Source organism: Pyrgilauda ruficollis, unplaced genomic scaffold, assembly GCF_017590135.1.
Source record: "Pyrgilauda ruficollis isolate IOZ18807 unplaced genomic scaffold, ASM1759013v1 scaffold175, whole genome shotgun sequence".
Taxonomy (NCBI): domain Eukaryota; kingdom Metazoa; phylum Chordata; class Aves; order Passeriformes; family Passeridae; genus Pyrgilauda; species Pyrgilauda ruficollis.
The window spans coordinates 606,079-629,252 of NW_024516431.1; the positions used below are offsets into that span (position 1 = coordinate 606,079).

General features: G+C 41.7%; 1 protein-coding gene and 1 long non-coding RNA gene across 4 annotated transcripts; both read right to left on the reverse strand.

The window, feature by feature from the left end:
* Positions 1 to 249: 249 nt before the first annotated feature.
* On the reverse strand, positions 250 to 8,374 carry LOC121351842. Of its 3 annotated transcripts, XR_005954848.1 has the most exons (4): positions 8,189 to 8,374; positions 6,931 to 7,001; positions 6,135 to 6,219; positions 250 to 850 (listed from the first exon to the last, which is right to left on the reverse strand). It is a non-coding gene; the product is annotated as an uncharacterized LOC121351842 (long non-coding RNA). The 3 variants fall into 3 exon arrangements; XR_005954847.1 differs by lacking the exon at positions 250 to 850 and having other exon boundaries at positions 1,703 to 6,219; positions 8,189 to 8,331; XR_005954849.1 differs by lacking the exons at positions 250 to 850; positions 8,189 to 8,374 and adding an exon at positions 7,829 to 7,875 and having other exon boundaries at positions 1,703 to 6,219.
* Positions 8,375 to 10,606: 2,232 nt separating this feature from the next.
* Positions 10,607 to 21,225, reverse strand: MTARC2 (mitochondrial amidoxime reducing component 2). Its single transcript, XM_041464233.1, has 7 exons — positions 20,661 to 21,225; positions 20,336 to 20,509; positions 17,115 to 17,277; positions 15,575 to 15,715; positions 14,854 to 14,915; positions 14,697 to 14,768; positions 10,607 to 14,160 (listed from the first exon to the last, which is right to left on the reverse strand). Exons 1-7 carry the CDS (start codon positions 20,906 to 20,908, stop codon positions 14,031 to 14,033), a joined length of 990 nt encoding a protein of 329 aa, XP_041320167.1. The 5' UTR covers positions 20,909 to 21,225; the 3' UTR covers positions 10,607 to 14,030.
* Positions 21,226 to 23,174: the final 1,949 nt, after the last annotated feature.

The following is a 23,174-nucleotide window of genomic DNA, read 5'->3' on the forward strand; positions in this document are numbered from 1 at the left end:
CTGTATATGAGTAATATTTTTCCAGAGGTCAACATGATGCAAACCACAACTCAGAAGGGATATGGGAATGAGACAGAGAGAAAGAATCTTTCTTAAGATCCCAACCAAAAGAGTTGTATTTTTCAGTATTACCAAACCACCTAAACAGCAAGGGGAGGAAAGTTCCCTGAAACATTCAGCCAGGGGTGATCTGAGCTCCAGTAACAGCAACAGAGCCCTGACAGGTGAGCAACAGAAACTCTATTCGAATGTGGGTTTAAAGAATGTTTATATTTATCTATGATTTAAGATCCTAACTTTTGTATTTATTTAAAAAGCAGCAGCATTATCAAACAGCTGACAGTAAGAGTAAAATACAGCTTTACTTCTTGAACATCTGGAAAAGGATAGGAGTAGGAGAACAGTTTGCTGACAACTGTAGAGCTAGCACAGATTTAGGACACCATGTTGCCAAATGCAAAGCTCCTTCAGGCATGAGTGAAGGATCCCCAGCTGGATCTGTCCTTCGGGATTCAACGGATGTCAGTCTTTCAAATTAATGATTCCCTTTCCTGGAAACCAACAGTTTGTTGCAACTATTGGAGCTTAAAGTTCATGTGCAGTCCTAAGACAGACTAGAGGTCATGCTGAATTCTTTTATCTGGAAGAAACATATGAGTTTTGTAAGATGATCAAAAATAGAGGGTTTGGTTTAGTTGCATTGAGCCCCTTTATAGACAGAGTTCTCATTTAGTCTTACAGACATCTTAGTGAGTATGTACATGGCAGCAGACCACATCAGGACTTCTTGGATGCAGACTTCAGCGGGAACACGTCTCACAGCAGAAGTGCTGTTTCCAGTGCTGCATTTCTGTATATAAATAACATGGTAACACAAACAGGGATGCTCTTGTGTGGTGAATTTATCAGGCTCGTCAGCTCAGACAAAAAAAAAAAAAAAAAAAAAAAAAATCAGAGCTCTGAAGGATGCAAGACAAACCCCTACAGTTCCACAAAAACATCTTGAAGAAAGGGAAAGACAAAGATCATCTGTAGCACACTGGGATCTCAAGTCAAATCCTACTCACTCAGGTGAAATGATTTTTCAGTTTCAGCTCTAGGTCTTGGAGATGTTGGATATATGCATTTTTAGGGCTTACAAACCCTTAACTTTCACAGTTTAAAGGAGATAAGTAAAAAAAGGCCAGTGATTAAGGCTATGTGTATTCAAACAAGAGCTACTGAAATGTGGAACATGTCAGTAATCAAAAGAAGGACCAAATAAGTCACCCTAAAAGCAATTTTCAGTGAAAACTGAAGGTTAAAATACACCATATTGCACTGTGAGCTCTGACAAGTACAAATATTAATTGAAGAGAAGCCACACAGGTTTGTTGTGCTCACTGGATATGTGAGGCCAATTCAGCTTGTCAATGTGCCCACAGATTGCATACAATCTAGATTTTGTTTACTTTGTTCGTTTTGTTTTTCTCAGAAGGTGCAGGGAGAGTTCAAGAACAATCTAAATTTCTTTAGCCTGCTATTTTTTATATCCAAAGTTATCTATTGCACAACAGGCAGGAATTAGCATTTGTTGTTAATGATTTAAAATGCCAGATCTTATTATGCAAGTGCCTGAACCCACGGGCTAAAATGTTCTGAACACTTTTCTGCACTTCTAGAAAGAATTTACAGAGTAAAGTAGGAATAAAAAAAAAAAAAAAAAAAAAAAAAAAAAAAAAAAAAAAAAAAAAAAAAAAAAAAAAAAACAACAACAACAACAACAAAACCACCAAAACAACACAACAAGGGGGTGGAAAAGACTGTGATTAACCATTCAATTTTAATCCCTGCTCTAAGGCAGGATCCACTACTCTGCTACACAAGGTTTGCCCAACTTGTCCTTAAAAATCTCCACCAGCAAAGCCTCTCCTGATGTCTGCACAGCCTTGTCCACCTTCTCAAGGAGGCCCAGGGGTGACCTCATTACTCTCTACAACTCCCTGAAAGGAGGTTGTAGCCAAGTGGGGGCTGGTCTCTTCTCCCAGGTAACAAGTGACAAGACACGAGGAAATGACCTCAAGCTGTGCCAGAAGAGGTTCAGGTTGGACATTAGGAAGGATTTCTTCACAGAAAGGGTTGTTAAACACTGGAATGAATTATCCAGGGAAGTGGAGGAGTTACTGATCCTGGACACGTTCAAGAAACAACTGGATGTGGCACTCGATACCATTGTCTACTTAAGAAGGTCGTGTTTGGTCACAGGTTGGACTCAATCTCAGAGATTTTTTCTCTAACATAAATGATTTTATCATTCCCCCTTTATCACTTAGAAAGGCTTTCCTAATGCCTAAGACCTGGACAAGTCTGCTGCTCAGCTATACACAAAATGAGGGCTATCATACATTCATGTCTCTTAAATCCTATCTGTTTATGAGGGCAGATTGTTTGGGCTGCAGTAAAGTTAGGGAGACAGGATGCCCTGCAGAGAAGCCATTCTGATTTCTGTTCCCGAAGACAACATTAAATCCTGAATGAGCCTTTTGCCCTTCCCCTCATAGGAATGAAATGCAGTTTTGCCACCACTGCAGCTGTGGGTCAACACTGACTGTCTGTGGTGGTAACACATGGTTATCACATGTCTCCCTTCAGGAAGGGAGACAACTGCAGTCTGTACTGCAAGGGAAGAGAAGCTAAAGGCTCTGTACCCAAAAAGCCAAGGACAAGACAAATAATCACACCTGTAAGCACCAACCCAAGCTCCTCACAGCACGGTGGAGCAGCAAGCAGAGATAGCCCTCAAGCAGAATTCATGTGTTACCTCCATTATGGATTCAACCTGGCAAAGCCCTGTAAGCTGGCTCAAAGTTCCTTGGCCTGCACCACCACAGGCTTCCAGACCCAGCTAATGTGCAGTCTGCCTGCTGGCACACTAAAGGCTCCTGGATGCTGTCAGCTCACTGCACATGCCCTGCAGAGCACACACAGTCTCCTGCCTGTCTCTGAGAAACTCCTGGCAGCCCTCCAGGAGCCACCACTTTCTGACTGCAAAATGCTGGCAGGGTCTGACTGTCATCATTAAAGCATTTTACCTCTCATGTTTCACTCTGCTGTTCTCCAAGAAAGAGAGGATGATTATCCATTCCCCTTGGGGTTTGTAAGGAACCAGGTGAATTAACACACCTGAGGTGCTGCAAGCCCTTCACTAGGTGACCAAAGAAGTGTTTTACAAGTAACTCCTAATTCAGTGACTCCTATTTCAATGACTCCTATTTTACAAGTGGCTCTAATTCAGAAGTGGTTTCCTGCTCCTCCTGTTGGCTGCAGAACAATATTCAATCATGTTTTCACAAGCTTGTGAAAGAGGGTTTGGAGATTCTCGGTACCCTCCACCACCCATGGGTGCCACCTCCTTTGCACAGAGTGGGTGCAGCACTGTTGAGCAGCAATGTGAAGCAGGTTCCTTGGGCTGAATCATAGCAGTCCAATGCCCAGAGGAGAGATTTCCCCAGTGCTCTTCCAAAATGTAGTGGAAATGCACCTGGTTTTTTTGTAATACATGAAGAGTGCTTTCTTCCATTTGTTCTGATCCATCAAAAGGACATTAAAAGAATGTTGTTAAAAATACCCAATTTTGGCCAAAACGAAAGGGAAAATGGGGGAGTGAGAGACAGCAGTGTGTGATTTGGGGATGAGGGCACCAAATTGAGGAGTACCATTTCTAAACCACGATACCACCTCAAAAGTTTCACAGAGATTTCTTTTCCAGTTGATTTTTTTCCAACTTGTTTAGTCCCTGTTGCAGAATTTGCCAGAGCATCTTAAAGCAGAGAAGAGCAGCTTGAAAGATTCTGTTTAGCACAGTTATTCCTTCTCAGTGACTGACAGCATACACAGCATTTTCAAGAGGCTGATCTATGTCAAACCTTCATGTCACCCTTGTGTCCCTGCCTGGCATGAGCTTATTCCATGCAATTTGTGTAAGACTCTGTCTTAGATTGCCAAGCAATATGTATTCTATTTACCATCTGTTAGAGGTATAGCAGTTGTCTTCTGTTAAGTGGGCAGTTTTCCTTATCTCTTCCACAACCAATCCTCCCTCTGAGGAGACATCTGCTGTTAATAAGCCATTGAATGTCACTGCATGAGTGATAAGAATTACAGCATCCCATTGTGAGATGTTCCGCCCAGATAGAAGAGCCAAACATTCCCAACTAGATATAATCTGAGATCTTAAAACACCAAAACAACATTTCCACTAGACTCCCAGAAAAACAACTACTTCTTACACTAAATCTTCAAAGAAAGACTACACTCTTTTCTACAAAATCACTACTCCAACAAAACCACACCTGCTACTCCAGGAAAACTGCAGCCACAATTCCAATTAAACTACTACCAACACCCTGACCCACAAAGTGTCAAGTTGTATACTGACTCTGTCAGGGTTGTTTTAATTTACTGCTTGTTTTTTGCCTTTTTTTTTTTTTTTTCATTTTCTTCCCTAATAAAAGAACTGTTATTCCTGCTCCCATATCTTTTTTCAGTTTCCAGTTCAAGAAAGGCTCCTACACTCCTTAACAGACACTGTCTTTCCAAACCAAGACAGGCTCTCTGCTATTCAGCTGTACCACTGGCAGGGACTGGTTCCAGTCACATATGCAAATGAAACAAACAAACAAAAAAAATTATGCACAAAATTTCACTTGGTACAGGTCTGAAGAGAGACATTTGGTCAGTTATTTATTTCTTGGCACTGATGAGTGCCAAGACTTTTAATTTCCTTATGGGGTGAAGACTGAAAGCAGAAATTCTGACACCAATGGGATTAGACATAAATAAATCCACTCTAACCAAATCAGCCTGGCATGTCCTATATCCCAAATTGATTTTGCATCTTTGTTTCTTTCTTATATCACCTTCAAGAGGTAGATATTTGGCATGCAGGTGATGCATTAATCAAAAGCTACTGTGACAGTACAGGCACAACCATCTGGAAAAGCCCACATGTCCCAGCACCGTGCAAAAGACAGCAACACATTTACTGGAGTTTCAAAACCAAAATAAGTAACATTATTTTCCAGAGAAGACCAGCAGCCAGCCCTCAACAGAAGGGTCACAGCAAAAGCTAAAGCAGGTTGCAGCTGGTCACTGGCACACACAAGGCTGCTCTCCAGTTCTACTGGGTACCTCTGGGGATGCCACCTGGCACCATCTAGCATGTGGAGGCCTCTTTTACCAGGCTGTAGAGATGTGTACACATTGGAGCAGGGGGAGGCTGCTGAGTCAGCTTGGGCACAGTATCCTCCCAAATGCCACTGGGACACCTCAAAGGCGCATAGCTCTTTGACACAGTACAGCTCACCAGGCACCAGGGGTTGGCATTTTCAAGAGGGGACTCCATTTATGACCATATATTCTCCAGAAACCTGCCTGACATATGGGGGTAAAACAGAACCCCAGAAGGAAGAGTGAGGTTTCTATGGTCCCAACAGAACCTACCCTTATCTAATAGAAACCCATTTTTCACTGAGCTTTAGCAAACAAAAAACCCAAACTGTTTTCTATTTTAATGAATTATGACAGTTGTTCTTCTCCCTTTCCTTTCCTTGACCTCACCACACATTAAGGTGAGCAGAGAGTCCCAATGCAACCCTAACACTCCCTTCCCATCTGCCTGCACTATACCCTGAATGGCTACATGGGCAAATAGACTAAGAGCCACTGTAGGTCTAGGAAAGATTTTCAACCTTCAGAAAAGGGGACTGAGCACTCAAAGGCACTAAGAGATTCACCGAGATGCACAAAGGCACTAAGAGATGTATGACAGTGAGGGACTTGAAGTGCAGCAGGAAGCACTGAGGCTGGACATTTAGAAGAAACTTTCTTTAAGTGGTGCCTTACACCAGGTCATTTACCAGTCACTAAACACAGATGAAGAAAGGAGAAAGAAAACTAAGCCAAGAAAAATAAAGGAAAGAAAAAAGACAAAAAAAAAAATCCAAAAAAACCAAAACAAAACAAAACAAAAAAAAAAAAAAAAAAAAAAAAAACCAAATAAAAAAACCAAACAAAAAAAAACCCAACAACAAATCAATCAACTTTTAAAGCTTCAAAAGCTAATTATCACAACTTCATCTAGGGCTGGGACACACCTTCCTGCTTTATTTCATTGATTCCAAGAGACTTTTAGTCCAGAGGATATATCAAAAGTAATGCCTCCATTTTTTTAGTGGAAACCTGCCAGGAAAGAAAACAGAAAAATCCATGCATGCATCTATAATAGGTTGTGGTGAGCATGAAATAAGAATAGCAAGTCAGGGAACCTTCATATTTTGCAGGAATGGAGCTTCCATTCCCTTCCACAAGCTAAACATGCTATCCCAAAAAGATTTTCTCATGGGAAAAAGTAAGCAATCAGGAATGGAAACAAACTGGTTGGAACTGATTATGTTGCTAACTCTGAGATGACTTCAGACAATGACTTCGTTTGGGGCAACCTTGGGGAATGTGACAAAACAAAGTATTTGAGTACAAATGCAAAGCACACCATTTTGAAACCAAGGCTGACTGTCAACTATAAATATATATGCATGCATATATACACATAGACACATACACCACAAACAGTCGACTACTTTATGGGCTTAAGATGGAAAGAAAAACATCCATATTGAATCACCCAATAAAAAAGGTGAGAGAGGATAGAAGGAATTGGATTGCTTTTCAAAACCACATTTGTGTTGTATGATTTTTTTTGTGGTGAAATTCAAGATTTTGCAATTTTTGGGAGAACATGCAGACTAAACATTGACTCTCCAGAAATAAACATAAACCCTAAATAAAACCAAAAGCATTATATGAAGTCTATTTTAAATAATGGACAATAAAATTTTATTTTTTTAAAAGGATAAATGAAGTTGGTGTAAGCGTGGTTGCTTTCAGACTCACCTGCAGGCATGCATCCACCAAATTTTAAATGGTCTTTAAATCCAGCTCCAAATCAACTTTGACAATTCCACCTAGATGAACAGATAAAATACACTGACCTTTCCTTTAGTTAACAGAGGATATGTTAAATAGCATCTGTGGGAGGCCCCTTCAGAACAAGCATGCAAGACACACATACTCTATCCAAACCTACTCCATTTAAAAAGGGCAAACAATCCCAGGGAGATGGGGGAGGGCAGGAACTATCTGTGATACTGACTAATAGCTTTAAATATAGTTTATTTTCTTCAAATGTAGCTGGTATCAAATGTTTTTCTGTACATAGAAAGTTCAGTGGGGTAGGAACAGCTATTTTAGGGTAGAAGGAAGGCCAGCAGAACACAAGACAAGCATTGGTGTTCCAAGGCTCTTGTAAGGATGCTGAACATGACAAGGCTTTGTAGGAAAATGCATTTTTACTAAAGAGATGCTGGCAGAGGACTTCATAATGATTAAATGCATTAAATGAAGGACTCCCTTTTTGATTAGCAATGTGACTTCTCTACTGCTTGGAGCTGTGTTATCAGGAATCTTTTTCATAATAAGCAGCAGAAAAAAGATGGAATTTTTACTTTTAGGATTTGGAGGCTCTTTATGGGGGGAGGGAGAACTTTTGGGTTTAAGTTAAATGAAATAATATTTTAATGTATATGTGCAAATAAGGTGATAATTTTTCTTTTGAAAAGAAGACAAAAAAAAAAGCTTTAAATGCACTGACTTTCGTGGTCAAACTAAGGGTTAGGACACACTCTAAACACAGGCGCAGGAGCTAATCTCTTCCACTCTCTATGCAAGGAGACTATCTAGCCATGCCATCCATAGCTCCAGTTTCTCTACAGCTGTTAAGTGCAATACTTACTGTGAAGGTGGTGAGGCACTGGCACAGGATGCTCAGAGCTGTGGATGTCCCATCTCTGGAAGTGTTCAAGGCCAGGCTGGATGTGGCTTTGAGTAACCTGGTCTAGTGGAAGGTGTCCCTCCCCATGGAAGGGGGTTGGAACTAGATCATCTTTTAAGTTCCTTCCAACCCAAATCATTCTGTGTTTCATACAGAATTGAAAAGGGGAACAGCATACTATTATTTTATTTTTTATTTTAGCAGTTTTGCATTGTCTGCTGCACTGCCTGACTTCCCTCAGTTCCAGCTGCATGTTCACAGTAAAGAAATTAGATAGATTTTGCTCTTGGCAATCTTAAAATAACTATTTATGTCACTTACCCCTTCATGGCTGCACACCACTGATGCCAGCATTGGTGTCACTGCCTTTCAAGAGGTTCCACAAGACCAACCTGTGCCCAGCTGATATACTGAGCCAGGTTATCAGCAGTGCCACAGAACTCCCAGCAAGCTGTTTAAATTTTATCTGCTCTCTGTACCCTCCCAGGTGCTGATAAGGCCCAGCAGCTTCCTGGAGCACAGTTGCTCCCAGAATAGGTCTTCTGAGAGCGCACAGCCAACACTGCCCACTCTGCTTAAAAAAGAAGAGTCTTGCTCTGATGGAGATCCCAGCTGACCACTTGGACAGGTGTTTGGGTAGCACAGCTCAGTAGTTTCTTCAGCTAGAGAGCAGTAATACACTGGGCTGTCTGCAAGGAAGGTGCAGCTCAGACCTTCTGCTCCTTCAGACCCAGTGCCCAAGAGCTGCTCTTATTTGAATCAGCTTTTGAAGGACTCCAGTGTGGGCCTTTCCATGTCAAGTAAAATCAACCTTTTCTTAATACCACTTCCAGGGCTGAGAAGGTACTTTCAGAATTCCATGAAAAACATTGATTTATTTTCCCAGACTTTTTACAACTAAGTTTAGAGTGAAGGATCTAATTTTCTTGCTGGTTCCCTTCAAGGATTAATTACACAGTAATCTGCACCCTTAATTAGGATATTTGTGACTCACATTTCTGAGCACATGAACACGAATTGGAAGAGATTCAGTTCTGCTAAAAGTCACACAGCCCAGGATGTGGAAAACTATCACTGGACAGCTGTATTAAACAGAAATAAAGCACAACTGAGGGAAATTAAACTTCACATTACCTGTTCCTTGAGGTAACTGCAAAGACAATATTCTGCTTTACCTTAAATAAATCCAAGAAATGGAGAGTGAATATGGACCACCAAACTGCACAACTGTAAACACAGTGCAACATAGTTTTTCAGTGAGTGAAGTCTTTACATTTGAAAGAATCTAGGACATTGCTGGTACTCTTGATCTCTACCATGATATTCTTGCAGTCCAACTATCACCATGGCTTTTGATCTTTTACCAAAAATCTGAAGTTTTCAAAGGAAGCAAGAAGTTGACCCATGCTATGTGAAGAGATGAAGCAAGTATTTTCCAAGTCTAAACTTAATGTCTATTGCTTTGCTTTCTGCAGACAGAGAAGACTGCATTCTTACCCATCTGTTTTAATTTTTTTTAGTCCTGCATGTCTAAGTGTGAAATCTTGAAAAAATTGAGAGATTTAACTGCCACTTTTTACTTATACCAAAGGGATTTAGGTAGGTCTGCTAAAAATTACTGTCCATGACTTACTAAAAGTAATTGTGGCTGCTATGACTGAGGAATTGTCATCCTACATAATCTCTTGAAGACAAACCTCAATGAACAGCGAATGAAACTGTTTTTTGGGACTCAACAACAGTAAAGAGGCTATGAGGGTCAGCACATCAGTGAAGCACAATAATTGTTTCACTGTGCTTATTATCTAGTGCCTAAAGAAAGTGAGAACACTCAGCTGTTAAACAAGCAGTGATAAGCTGCCAGAGCCATTTTGTGCACTAGAGAAGATACAGTTCTCTACAATACTGCTCCTGGAGGACAGGGGAATTTCAACCAGCCTAGGTGTCTCATGCATAACAATCCAAGGACAAAGGGCAAAAATGAGAGGTTCCCACCCAAACTCTTCACTGTGATATACCACAGTCTGCTCCATGTCCTTGTTCTTCACAGGTGGAAGATAGTCTCTACCTGATGTTTAGCTCAGGCTACAACTACCTGTGGTTTGATTTTATCAGTGTCCATAAGTACCCAAAAGTGGGTATCAAGAAGAAGGATCCAGGCTCTTCTTGGTGGTGCCAAGCAACAGGACAAGAGGCAATAGGCAGCAACTGATGCACAGAAGTTCCCCCTGAATAAGAAGAATTTCTTTAGTGTGCAAGTGACCATGCACTGGAACAGACTGCCCAGTGAGGCTGTGGAGTCGCCTTCACTGAGGATATTCACGAACCATCTGGACACAATCCTGTGCCCTGTGCTCTGGAGTGACCCTGCTTGAGCAGGGAGGTTGGACCAGATGACCCACTATGGCTCCTTCCAGCCTGACTCACTGTGATTTCCAGAAGTCGATGTGATGAGCTATGGCCCACTGGGGACAGTGGCATTTCTCAGGCCAGGTTATTATTGAATAGTGGGAATTGATGCCATTCCACAACCAGGGCTCATTCTCAGTCCATCTGCACAGAAACACCTGGAGAATACGGAAGCACCCAGCACCTTGCCTTCGTTGACAGTCCTGTTTCATGCAGCTCCAGCCCTAACACACACCCTTCTATACACCTAAGCCTTGCTCACTTCCTTTCCCTATCCAACCATTCCTGTTCTCTGCTCATGATGAGTAAGCAGATTTATTACAGAGAAGGCCCAGTGTGTGAAACCTTTATTGAATTTACCAATTTCTTCAGATAAAATGCAAAGAGTTACTACTAACAGTGACATTCTAAGTTGAGATTGTTAACATTAACACAATGAAGAATATGTAAAATATAATATTTTACATAATAAAATATATTGTCTTCCAGCTGAAGGCTGATACACATGTAGGCTTTATGCCTGCATCACTTTTTAGAAACTTCTGCCCCAAAACAGACTTTGCATGTGTAGCTCTCAGCCCTGCAGCTACCTAGCACAGGGAATTCTTATGGATCTTCAAAGACAAAAAGGCAATTTAAGGTGCTAGGACAGACCAGAAATGAACACCCTGTGGCAGCCCTTTTTGAAACTTTTGCCATTTGTAGAGGCAAGATTCGTATATCTCTTGTCTTCTTGCAGAGCAGCAGAGTGATGCCTTTGCAAAGCTGTTTTTCTCCTCAGGATGCAGAAGCAGATCTTTCTCAGATTTTTTGGATGAAAATTTATCCACCACAGATCTTAAGCAACTCAGAAATTTCTGCTTTTAACAACTGTCATTCTTGTACATAGTGTTCTGCAAGAACTATTGGTACAATAAATGCTGTAAAAAAAAGTTTTGGTATTATACTCTGAGATATGACGTGGATTGACTTGAGTAAACTCTCATACTTTTAAACATTTTCCCCTATTTTCATACATCCCCGGAAAAAAAAAAAAAAAAAAGTTAAGTCTGTAAACTACTTCTTTTTTTTCTTCCCTTCTTACCAAATATCAATTAATGCAAAACCAGCACATTTATCTAGATCATAAGAGTTGCAAAACTGAGTCTGATGGCCACTTATATCTGATGGTTCTGCTCTCTTACACATATCCTCTGGCTAACTGCATATATTTCTGAATTCAGAGGTAGGATTAAAAAAGACAATCATCAGTATTAACTATGAGATCCTGCTAATAGTAGTCAAAATTAAATGCTGAAACAGAAAACAAAAAAAATTCACAAACAAATATTACACCTTAAGAAAGTTGGATTCATTAGAAGTTTGTATTTGTTTTCTTCTTCTAGAGTTAAAGAAATTCACAATTGTTCAAGTACACAATTTAAAAAACAGTGGCTTATGATTGACACATTTTCAGTCAATTTTCTAAATTGCTTAAACAAAATCAAACAATTCCTACAGTTACAGCAAATCAACAGTCATACGAAGATATCTAGAGTGCAATGTTATAACTTACGCTCTCAGCTTCACAAAATGGCAACATAATTTATTTAAGTGTCATCTGTGAAGCATGTTGCACTACGATGCAGACCAGTTTAAGGATTCTAGCCATATTCTGCTAAGAGGTTTAACAGGAGTTAAACCTCTTAGCAGAGGAGTTTCGATCTATGGCCTCTCCCAAACAGGGATGCAGATGGCAGTTTCCTCTTGCAAAGACAGCCTCATTTCCAAATCAGCCCAATCGACAGCAGCCTAATGAGGGGCAATGGGATCTATACCACACAATTTGTGTTATGTAAATGATCATGTGCTACTAGAACAACAGTGGAAAAAGTACGTTTGGCCAGAAGCAAAAAAATCAGCTCTTTTCCTTCCACTTCTGTGACTCATTGAAGAGACACACTCTTAACTAATTGCTCTGGTAGGCCAGCAGGCTGCCTGTGCTTAATGATACTACTAGGAATTCCACAAGCTTTCAGCTTCTAACACTAAGCACTTCCAACATGTGCTTTTTAAGAGTGAACCTCTGAATTCTTTTTCTTTTTAAAAGATGCTTTTTCTCTCACTTCTTCCCTGCTAGCTGCTGCATCAGGTATAATAATACACAAATATGCAACATGCACTTTAAATTGGACACCTGTCTGTCCCAGGAAAACTTAATACTTACAGAGCACCCCTGCTGACAAAATGGCATTCAGAACAACTCTGAGTTCACAAATAATAGAAAACTACCTCCCTGACATGACTGCTTCAGGCTTGCCACATCCATCCATCCACCTGCACTTTCTCAAAGCTCAATGGCTCTTCGTTTTACAGGTCTGAGTTGTGAACATGCACTGAAATTCCCTTTTCATACTTACAACAGAAAATGAAGAAACTAAACATCAGATAGGATCATATTTGTCCTTCTTCACACTTAATTTGATTCCTCTTTTAGGCTAGGGCAACACGCTTTTCAAATTTGGCAATCCATAAAAAAGAAACAAGCAGACAAGCATTCGAAAGATGGCTGGCTTTTGTCCTGGAGGCTACTTAAAAAAAAAAATCATGTAACATTTAAAGAAAAGATAACATTGCTGTAATTCAACTAGTTTTCTCCCTTATTTGTCTTATTTGTAGAAAATGTAATTATCAGCTTCCTACAAACAGCTGACATTTTGGTTAGATTGAAGCTGGACTGGGGACAACCAAAGATTTAAATCCAGAACCAGTAAGGGTGTTAATATGCTCAAACTGCAGCTTCCCAAACATCTGCTTAGCAGCCTAACTGTCCACATAAAGGGATTCACTGAGCCAGAGAGGAGCTGTGCATGAACCCTACAATACTGGCCTGGACAGCAGCTTGAACAGGGCAGGCTCAACATCAGATCACTCCCTACAGCTTTTCTTTCCCTCCAATGCCCATGAAGTCTCTGACACTTTTAGTCAAGTGAACTTTTAGTCAAACTGGAAATTCTACTGTTATGTTAGCAAATGCATCACTGCTCTACAGCCTCACTGTTACGGTATTGTTCACAGGATAAAAAATTGACAGTTCAAACTGTCAAGCAGAGGTCACAAACTAAACAAGCCCACAGCCTTATACATCATTACCTGGCACCCCCACCTCTAGACCTGACTATTTAGTCAGCTCACAATTCTCCTTCTGATATTGCTCCAATCTCAAGAGACAGTAGCAATCTTCAAGAAACAACTGCAAGGAAAGAAACACTGCTAAAAACTACCTCTGGACACAGACAGGGCAAGATGATGAGGACCAAAGAGGGAAGCAGAGCCCTGCCATCTGCACTCCATGATCACTTGTAAAGGCAGCTCTGTTACAAATACACTTTGTGCTTGGCTTTTGTGGTTCTTTATAGGCACTAAACGTATCTAACACTTGATCCAAACTCTTGTACACAAATTTGGATTCCAATATTGCAGTTGACACAAAATTTTAGGAGGTGTGATGCTCACAGTAGTGCTGTGAAGTCTGTCATGGATCAGTTTCTTCTACCACAGTCTCCAGGAAAACTAAAGATGTAGTTACTACAGGTATGCCACAAGATTACATGATCTGAAATGACTGGCACTCCACAGCATCAAAGAACATCCTGCACCTTAAAAAGCACAAGAAATATAGCAAGGAAGAAGAAAAAGTTATGCTGGTGACTGTGTACATGGAAAAACAATCTGCATATCAAAGTGAAAAAGCATCTTCTGATCAAAGTCTCCTTCATTCCCAGACCACTTTGTACACAGGGTCTCCAACTTGAATCATTCCAGTTTTGTCAACAGCAAAGTGTTTCCCAAAGAGAGGGCTGGTTTTGTAAATGTGTTTCTCAGATGGGTCACATAAGCGATAACTGCAAAGAGAAAGTCCTTCTTTAGAATAAGTGGTAGCAAAAACTACACATCAAAATATCAGTGATGAAAGAGAGAACATGCAAATAATGATGCCTTGCCTTGATCATCACACTAGGCTAAAAACTAAATAAATATTTTAGTTAAAAGACCCAAGTAGCTCAAATGGAGGGAAAAAAGCCTGACTGTATTCACACATTCATGTTTATTATGTACAAAAATCTTTTTATACAGAAAAGTCAAAGAAGCAAAGTTAGACCTTCAGATTCCTTGAATACCTGGTACCCCAAGCTTTCACTGTAGCAGGTAAGACAGAGACAGGGAATGTGAAATTTGCAAGAAAGAAGAGAATGTCCTGAATTTCCTTACCACACAGAACTGCAAGAAGTAGACTGGAAGCCAATATACACAGACCTTCACACTGCATTATTATGTCCCACACACACTTCAAACCACTTTTAAAACACTAGTCTAACATCTGTCAGGGTCTAGCCTAAATCCTCTCCGACAGTTTAAGAAACGCTGGTATTTTTATAACCTTTTCAATGTTTCCAAGGGCTCCTTCCTGTCGATGACCCCAGTGTCTGGATTAACAGTTGTTAAAATACACCTGCAATGACAGATAGTGCCAAATCACGCAGGGCTTATCATAAACCTCTTTGTTCCTATGTAAAATAAAGGTCTCCAATGTTTACCTGCCACAACACACGGTCCCTTTCATCTCCACATCACCAATAAGAATATCCTCCCAGGTGTCCTGAGGGAAGTAAACATTAGGCACATATTAGACACAAGCATATGCAATTACTTTTCCAGAAGTAGCACAGTCATTCACAAAAAGGTGCACCATTCCAGATGATCACCTTTACTAGCACCTTCAAAATATGCATAGTTACTACAGTAATATAATGAAAACCCTACTGTCACTGCATTTATCCAATTCAGGACACTAATAATTCTATCCAAAAAGAGACACACAACTAATGAATCCTGTTCTGCAGCATACACTTGTCTGAAGCACTGAACCTAAAGCAATCTGTTCTTGCTGTATGGGTGATAATCTGATCTGTGGCCTCTGGTAAATCTACAGTTTTGCAGAAAGGAAATTTTTAGGGGAAGTAAGTTTTTGCTTCTCATCTACACAAGCTTTCTATTACAAATCCTCCTGGGAGATAAAAATCTATTCTAGCTATAGGAGCTTTTTCAGTTTGCAAAATAATCATTCACAGACCTGTGACCTCCATCAATGTTCCACATGCATTGATGTGAACTGAAGCTTTATCTCTCTGGAACTCAGCTGTAAAAATCACAGAATAGCAGCTTTCCTCACCCTTGTTGGCACCATCACACAAAGCAACTGAGTTACAAAGAAACAAAAGCAAGCCTTCAAAAAGACATTTAAGACAGTTATTTTACCTCCTCAAAAGCACTGCAGTCTGTCACAAAAATATTTGGCCTGAAGTTCTGTATCTTAGCTTTCCTCTCCAGCCTGGTATTTAGATCGTCCATTGAAGCTTCGGAGATGATCAAGACTGGGCTGCAGTCAGGATAGGCAACCTACAGAAACAAACACCACCAAATCCTAAGGTTGCTGTAAGAGCATGGGAGGAAAGTCACTGCATGGCAAAAGACAGATGTTGGAACCAGTGGCCTTTTAGGCTGCTCTGTTCAAGTTTTGATTTTCCTGAAAGTAGGTTAACAAGGAAAACAACATGCTCTTCCCTATTTCAGTCACCATGGCAATTTTTGCATGCTCAAACTGCCTTATCACAACACCAAAGAGAGTTTTACATCCAGAACAGTCCATACTCAATTACAGCTGTCCATAGATCAGTCTGGGATACCTGGGCAATGGGAGGGCCATATTAGCAAATAAGGCAAATTAACAGTATTTAAAAACCTGTAAACCTCCAAGAAGTGGACTTCCACAGAGGTGGGGGCAGGAAAAAAAAATACATTTTGGTAAGAATTTTAGTACATAACCCTCCTGCCTTTCTCTTATATTATTCTTACTCCATTCCTGTACATGCCTTTCAACCACAAGACAATGAGCACTGAAGTTACCATGCAAAAATTCTGCCTTTTCTTTCTTGCTATGATTCCAGAACATCACCCCTCCTAATCTGACATCCCTTTTGCTGAAACATTGTGTCTGTATTTATCTCCATGCCTTTATATAATAAATGCATATCTATAGAAGTCTATAATTGAATATACCTTCTTCTCTTTGTGCAACAACAAGCAAAACACTGATGCCCTACAAATAACATCACTATAGCAAAATAGTTTAAAAACCTTACATTTGATACAATCCAAAGTATCTTCACCTGAGAGAATTGTTCAGAAAAAAGAAGGGCAGTAGTGGCTAAAATGATATAAGGATGTCGGAGCACAGCATCTCCTTTCCATACCTTTCCATGACATTTCTCTAATATCATACCTTCAAGCCTCTTCCAGAGAAAGAGATAAAACCTCTGAAACTTCCTTTGAATTTTAATTCCTAGACCCACAACTGTAACCAGACTGTTCAAACATCATTCCTTTGAACAAAATACAAAGTAACACAATTTGTATCAGTATACTCCCAGACCTAACAAGGGACAGGGAGTGGAATCTTTCTATGCAACACAGATTACACCATCAAAACATCATTAAAGATGTAATTTTTTTTCTATTCACTGAGACACAAAAAGGTATTGTATCCTGCAATGTAATAGTTCCTCTTCAAGTATCAGTTTCCGACTCTTTAGCTGTGAATGGTCAATAGTTTAAAACCAATTTGAAGTAAAAATTAAGCAAGTCACCTCTTTACAGAAAAGAATATTCACATGGTTTTAGTACACAACTACACACCTTGCTAAACTAGGCTAAATCACCAAAGATGGAAGGGGCAGTTTCTGGTGGGTACGTGGAAAGGGTTAAAAGAACATACTTCTGAGAAAAAGTGTTCATTTACCTCATCTGTGTTTCGAAAAAGGGCTATTGTGTCCTTTGACTTTCTTGGCACCATGGAGGGCTCAAAGTGCACCAGTCGACAGGGCTCTGAGTTCAGGAAGGTGGTGATCCACTGAGCCACTTCATCACCACAGTCTCTGCCTTGGATATCCTGTCCAAACACCCTGGAGAGTCATAACACATCAGCAAGTTAGCTGGAAACATGAAGGTTCAATGAAGCTTCTTATTCGAAGGTAAAAAACATGTTTTAATAGTGGTAACAATATACAGAAAATGAATCATTCCCAAAGGGCAATCTCCTTGTGGCCACTGTGTTTTGAAAGCTAAGGAACATGGACATGACCGGACAGTATCAGCTGGTGAAAGAATGAGCCCTGAAACAGTGTTAATGTGCCCAGACCTGACTGCCCCATCAGTGACAGTAACAAACCAACCTGCTCGCGCTACTTTGAGGTAAAAGGGGCCTGCTCTTGCATTTGCACATGACTGCTGCACCAAATGATTTCTACTGAGGTAACTTATTTCAGAAAATGAACGATAGTTTGAAATTATGTGATTAGTTACCACTGATCATTTGTACTGATATGTTATTAATTAAACAAATGTTATTAATTAAAAGTGTCCCTAATTGTTAAGGAAATTTTCCTTCAGATTTTAGTTCTGTCAAACTTTAGCCAGAGATGAGTGAGACTCTTCAGCTCAGACTTCACATACAAAACAGCTCAGTATCTTAAAAGAGGTTAAAGATTTGTACTGGAAACAAAGTCCATGGGGCACAAAAATCCACTGCCAGTAGGATACAAATAAGTTTATGCAAGGACCATTTTCCTGGCAAGAACAGCTAAACCTTGACTCAACCTTTCAGTAAACTTTAACACCAGTCATAAGTAGTTTTGTTACACTTTTCAAAGTAGCCATTTTGACCCAAATGCAGTTTCCTATCTGCAATCAAATCCTGGGCAGCTTGAAGTATCGAGATGCCCATGCAGTTCATCTAGAGTGAGCCCAGCTCCTAGGAGCCCTTCTTTACTCATGTAAAGTGATCATTAGGGTGCTGGCAGCAATATCCCTGCTCCATTTGCTGGGATTCCTGTGTCTACCCTGTGACATAGCAATGACTTAAAGGTCATTGCTCCAGACAGCATTCAACTGCCTGTCTCCTCCCTCCATCCCATAGTTCCTGCATGCTTTCTGATTGGCAGGACAACAGAGGCAAGGCTCTTACAGCTTCCAACACTACTGCTTTCCACTCAGGAAGTGGATCTATCCTAAGCACTCAGTGCTGTAGAGATCAATGGGAAGAGATCATACAATTTAAACGTTACAACACACACTGACAAAGGGCACAGATGAAGAGCATGAGGTTTCTTAGCCAGAGGGAAGCACTCTAGCATCTGCACAAGCAGAAAACATACCTATACAATGGCTTTGGTCCTATATTTGACTCTCCCAAGCACAGGATTTTTAAATATCTATATAAAATTTACAAGTAGACTTAGCAGTTTTCAAGATCAGCACATGCACAGCTGTATGCAGGCAGAGGCTCTAAGGCACTGCTTTAGCTCCAGCTTAACAGGCATGAGCTCCCATGAGCACCCATCTGAAGGCAAATTTATTAAGGCAAAGAAAGGAAAAAAAAAAGCAACACAAGAAGAACATATCACTGAGCTCTAAAACTGAAAAATCCAAGAAATCCAAGCTAACTTTTCATTAATGCAATGTATTAGGCTATTTAAATATTCTTTTATTGACACAACAAATTTTAGAAAAATGACATCTCGCAAACTGCATTGTTTTGTAGTGCATGTGCCATTGCATAACACACAGGCATTATGCACAGGTTTGTAAAAGCCTGTTCCATTTCTCCAGGAGAAATGCTACCATTTGGAACTTGCATCTGCCTTGTATAAACAGAGATACTGAGCTATGCTGATCAAGGCTTTCCAAAGCAATGGACTTATGATAAAAGCAAGAAAATGCAGTTCCTTACCAGCACTCTTTTAGTTATTATTACAGCAGTTGGTACATTAACCATCTCTGCTATCCAGAGAACACTCACAGTATCTTTGTAGGGCCCTACACCACTTACAGTTCCTAAACACTTATATATTAATTGACATTTTAGCAGAGAAAAGGTTTTCCTCTTCCTGCTGGCAGTTTTCCAGCATGGATTTCTATACATAGATAAAATAACTAGGCCTGCAGTCACACAACAAAACTCTAAGCACAAAGCTAAATCACTGTTTGTAACTCATCCACCTGAAACTCCTTTGGGGTAGCACCTAACAGGGAATGCCCTAAGTCCTTGGGATGGCAGCCTTTCCCTTGTGACCTCAGGGTGAGCCTTGGACTACCAAGTTTTCAACTGAGTCACCTCAGTTAAATGGTGAAAGACGGGGCCCTGGAGTCTAAACTCCAACATCTCACCAGCTCTGAATGGTCAGTGTGCAGGCAGAAATGCTGATGCACATAGTAGTTGTGATCAAGAAATACCAAAGTGCATGATTGAGGCTCTGAGATGCAGCTGCTCACCCAAGCAAGAGCAAAAACACTAGCAGTAAAAACAAATAAGCAAACACAATGTTCCATGCAGACAGAAGATCACAGTTCATTTGGCAGATGTGTAATCCATGGTCTTTGATACTGTGTCATCTTTTCCTGAGATTTGTTTTTATCAGTGTTTAGCAGATTAAAAGAAGAGCTTTTGTTATGACAACCATTCCTGGCCTCCTGTGTAACCCATGGCAGAGAATTTCACAGAATTACAGAACAGTCTGGATTAGAAGCAACCTTAATGACCACCTAGGACAACTCCCCTAGCATAAGCTGAGGCACCTTCTACTAGACCAAGAGCCCCATCCAAACTGACTTTGAACACTTCTAGGGATGGGGCATCCACACCTCCTCTGGGCAACCTGTGCCAGTGCCTCACCATCCACACAGTGAAGAATTTCTTCCTAACAGCTAATCTAAACCTACTAACACCACGGTTCCTTGTCTTGTCAGTACAGGCTCTGGGTTGAAGTCTATCTCTCTTAAGCAGACAGTGAGAAATACCCACACAGAAAAGACATAGAGGTACTAAACTTTTACACTCCAATTTCTGCATAAGAAAATGCAAAGCATTTCATATTACATACACAATCCTGAAAAGAAAAGCACATGAGAAAGACAGCATTGAGAGAGAGAGAGAAGGGGGAAAGAAAACTTCTTCTTCAGTACCTGCAGTTGTGGACGGGATTTTTCTTGGAGAGCTTTATGGGCACGCTTATCTTCTCCATGTCCTCGGCCTCCAAGATCAAGTTCCCGTTTTCACAGTTGGCAGAAATAAGGACGAGCCGCGGCTCCTGGCGAGCTGTCACCATGTGCCCGTCCTCCCTGATCACGAGCCAGAACCTGCGGCGGGACGGGGCACAAAGGCGCCCAACAGCGTTAATGCGGGACTCGGCAGCACCCGCAGGGCAGGTGCTCCTTCCCAGGCCCTCAGGAAAACAAACACCCGACAGCCGCGGCGCCACGCGGAGGCCCCGGGCCCCGGTCGGCCTACCTGTCCCGCAGCTCCCCGCTGCGAAGCCCCATCGGCGTCACCTGCGCCCGCCGCACCGACACCCCCCGGCACGACTTCACCGGGTACACGAAGAGCCTGAGCACCGTCCCGACCCGCTGCAGGCGGCGGTGGCGGCGCGGAACGGCCCAGCGCCAGGCCCCGAGCAGGGCGCCCAGCGCCAGCAGCGCCGCCACCCCCCATAGCCAGCCCTGCCGCGCCGGGCCTGCCGCACCCCACAGGCCGCTCATGGAGACTGGGCCCCGCTGCGCGCCCGAAGCGGCCGTGGGCGTGGGCGGCGCAGCCCGGCCCCCTCACACGGCCACGGCTCCGGCCCCTGCTCCCGCCGCGACCGGCCCTCGGGGCCTGCCACCTGCCCCGGCGCTGCTGCGGGTCGGGCGCAGCGCGGAGCCGCGACCTTCAGTGCGAGAAAGGGGGCGGCGCAGCGCGGAAAATAGACGGCTGAGCGCCGGGCTTGGCAAAGTACCGGTGAACGATGTGTTCCGTCCGATACCCGGGCTTTTAGTGAAAGCAGCGCTACAGGAAGTGTGGTCTTTATGGGAATACACAAGTGCGTCAAATTCATGCGTTGGGTTTGGCTCGGGTGTGAAAAATGTGTATTTTATGATTGGCTTTTCGCAAGTATTAAAATTAATATTGTATGTGTTATGTTAGAAAGTTATGCTGTATTTATTTTCTTAAGTAGTGTGTTAAATATAGTTTTAGGTTATAACATAATGTTAAAATAGAAACTATGCTATGTAAGATATTTGTTTAAGAAAGGACTTGCACCAGATAGACGCCACAGGACACCTAAATCTTTCAGAGAAAGGGAATTTATTGCTCCCTTATCAGCAGAAACCTAACTTCTTCGCACCACGCTCAGACAGGAAGACGACATGAGGATTAAGAGGAAGAAGTTGACAGTGACCAGACAGAATCCTGTGTTTGAATGGAATTTATGCATCATGTATGAGATGTATGAAGATGCAACAGGCGATTGTTTTTAGGGCTTAATCCGCTGTTAACGAGGGTCCTTTTTCGGGCTCGTGATGCCCAGAAAAAGGTACCCAGACGTCCGTATCTCTTTGTTTTTATTGTCTCATATTGTCCCAATCTCAATTGTTCAAATTTTATTACTCTAATTATATTACTATTTTTATAACCATTTTATTGCTATTAAACTTTTAAAATTTAAAAAAAACCAAGTGATTGGCGTTTTTCACACGGGGAAGAGGGGAACAGGTGGATGGAGGTGTGGAGGGCAGCAAATGGGGTGTCCAGTGCTGTTTGGCCACCTTGGGACATCTACACACCCCAGCTGCCTGGTACCAAACTCCTGAGACCCCTTCTGAGAGCTTTCTGTTTGCTGGCAGCGTCTCAGGGAAGTTGCTTTGTGGGATACCCAGCTGCAAGGCAAATATGACAGGCTGGAGTGGCAAATGTCACTGTTGCCACAGGTCTCTTCTCACAGGCAAAGTGAGAGCTTTGGGATCTGATGGCCAAACTCACAAACTGAAATTTTTATAAGTGTGCTGAGAGCAAAGTCCCAGAATGCAGAGGATGGAGAAGCTCAGTGTTGGGCATTTCTGGGGAAGATTCAGACAGCCCAGCAACAATGGAAGTACTCCATCAGCAGCATCCTGGTGGAGAGGGACATTGAAGATGAGGCTATTGTGAACCTTTTTGATAATGGGTACGTGTGAGCAATCAAGCCAGGAGAGTTCCTCACACCCTCACACTGACCTCAAGAATCACTTGATCACAGACCAGGATCGGAAAATGTTCCTGTGAGTGGGAATCACCACAGATTGTAAAAAGTATGTTGGGATTTGTGAAAACCTGCTGGTGGATGAAGACAATGTGATGGATGATAGAAGCAAAGGCAGTGACAGCAGATCTCTCCTTATTGGCATGACCCCAAAACCTGATCTTTCTCATGGGCAAGAAGGGAGTCCACAGAGGAGTCCTTAATTAAAAGGGCTGGGATATGACTGTGAGCAGGAAATCATGACACAAATAGAGCCAAAGAGACAGACAGCTGCCTGAGCACAGGGAAGGGACTTAAACCTGGTTTTGTTGCAGATGTCTTTGGCTGCTTCTTTCAGATGAGAGGTGCTGGCAGCAGTGCTGGGACACCAACAGTCCACCTGAGTAGGTGTGGTACAGAAGGGAGTAATGTGTGCATTCCTCATCAGGATGCTCTGAATTACTTTTGTGGTCTCAGCCATTTTGGGTAGTTGCTCCTTGTTATTCACATTTTACTAATTGATGTTGGGGTAAAGGTCCCTGGTAACACTAGCTTTGTGAAAATACAAGAAGGAGGAACAAAGACAAAAAGACAAGAGAGCCTTTGCCCTCTTGTTCAGCACTTTGCTGTTTAAACCATGCGCTGATTCCAGTCATGGGTTTTGGGACCTTTGTCTTTCTACAAGTACACCACAACATGAAAGATAAACAGAACTTGTGTTTATTTTGAATTTTCCCCCTGAACAAGCTCAGTTCTGGAGATTAAGT

Excerpts from the sequence above, each read along its gene's own strand:
- MTARC2 (XM_041464233.1), bottom strand. The coding sequence starts at position 20,908 with ATGAGCGGCCTGTGGGGTGCGGCAGGCCCGGCGCGGCAGGGCTGGCTA. Across the intron at positions 15,716-17,114 it reads TTTTTCGAAACACAGATGAG|GTTGCCTATCCTGACTGCAG; the intron begins GTAAATGAACAC and ends TTGTTTCTGTAG. Across the intron at positions 14,916-15,574 it reads ACTGCAGTGCTTTTGAGGAG|GACACCTGGGAGGATATTCT; the intron begins GTAAAATAACTG and ends TACTTCCCTCAG.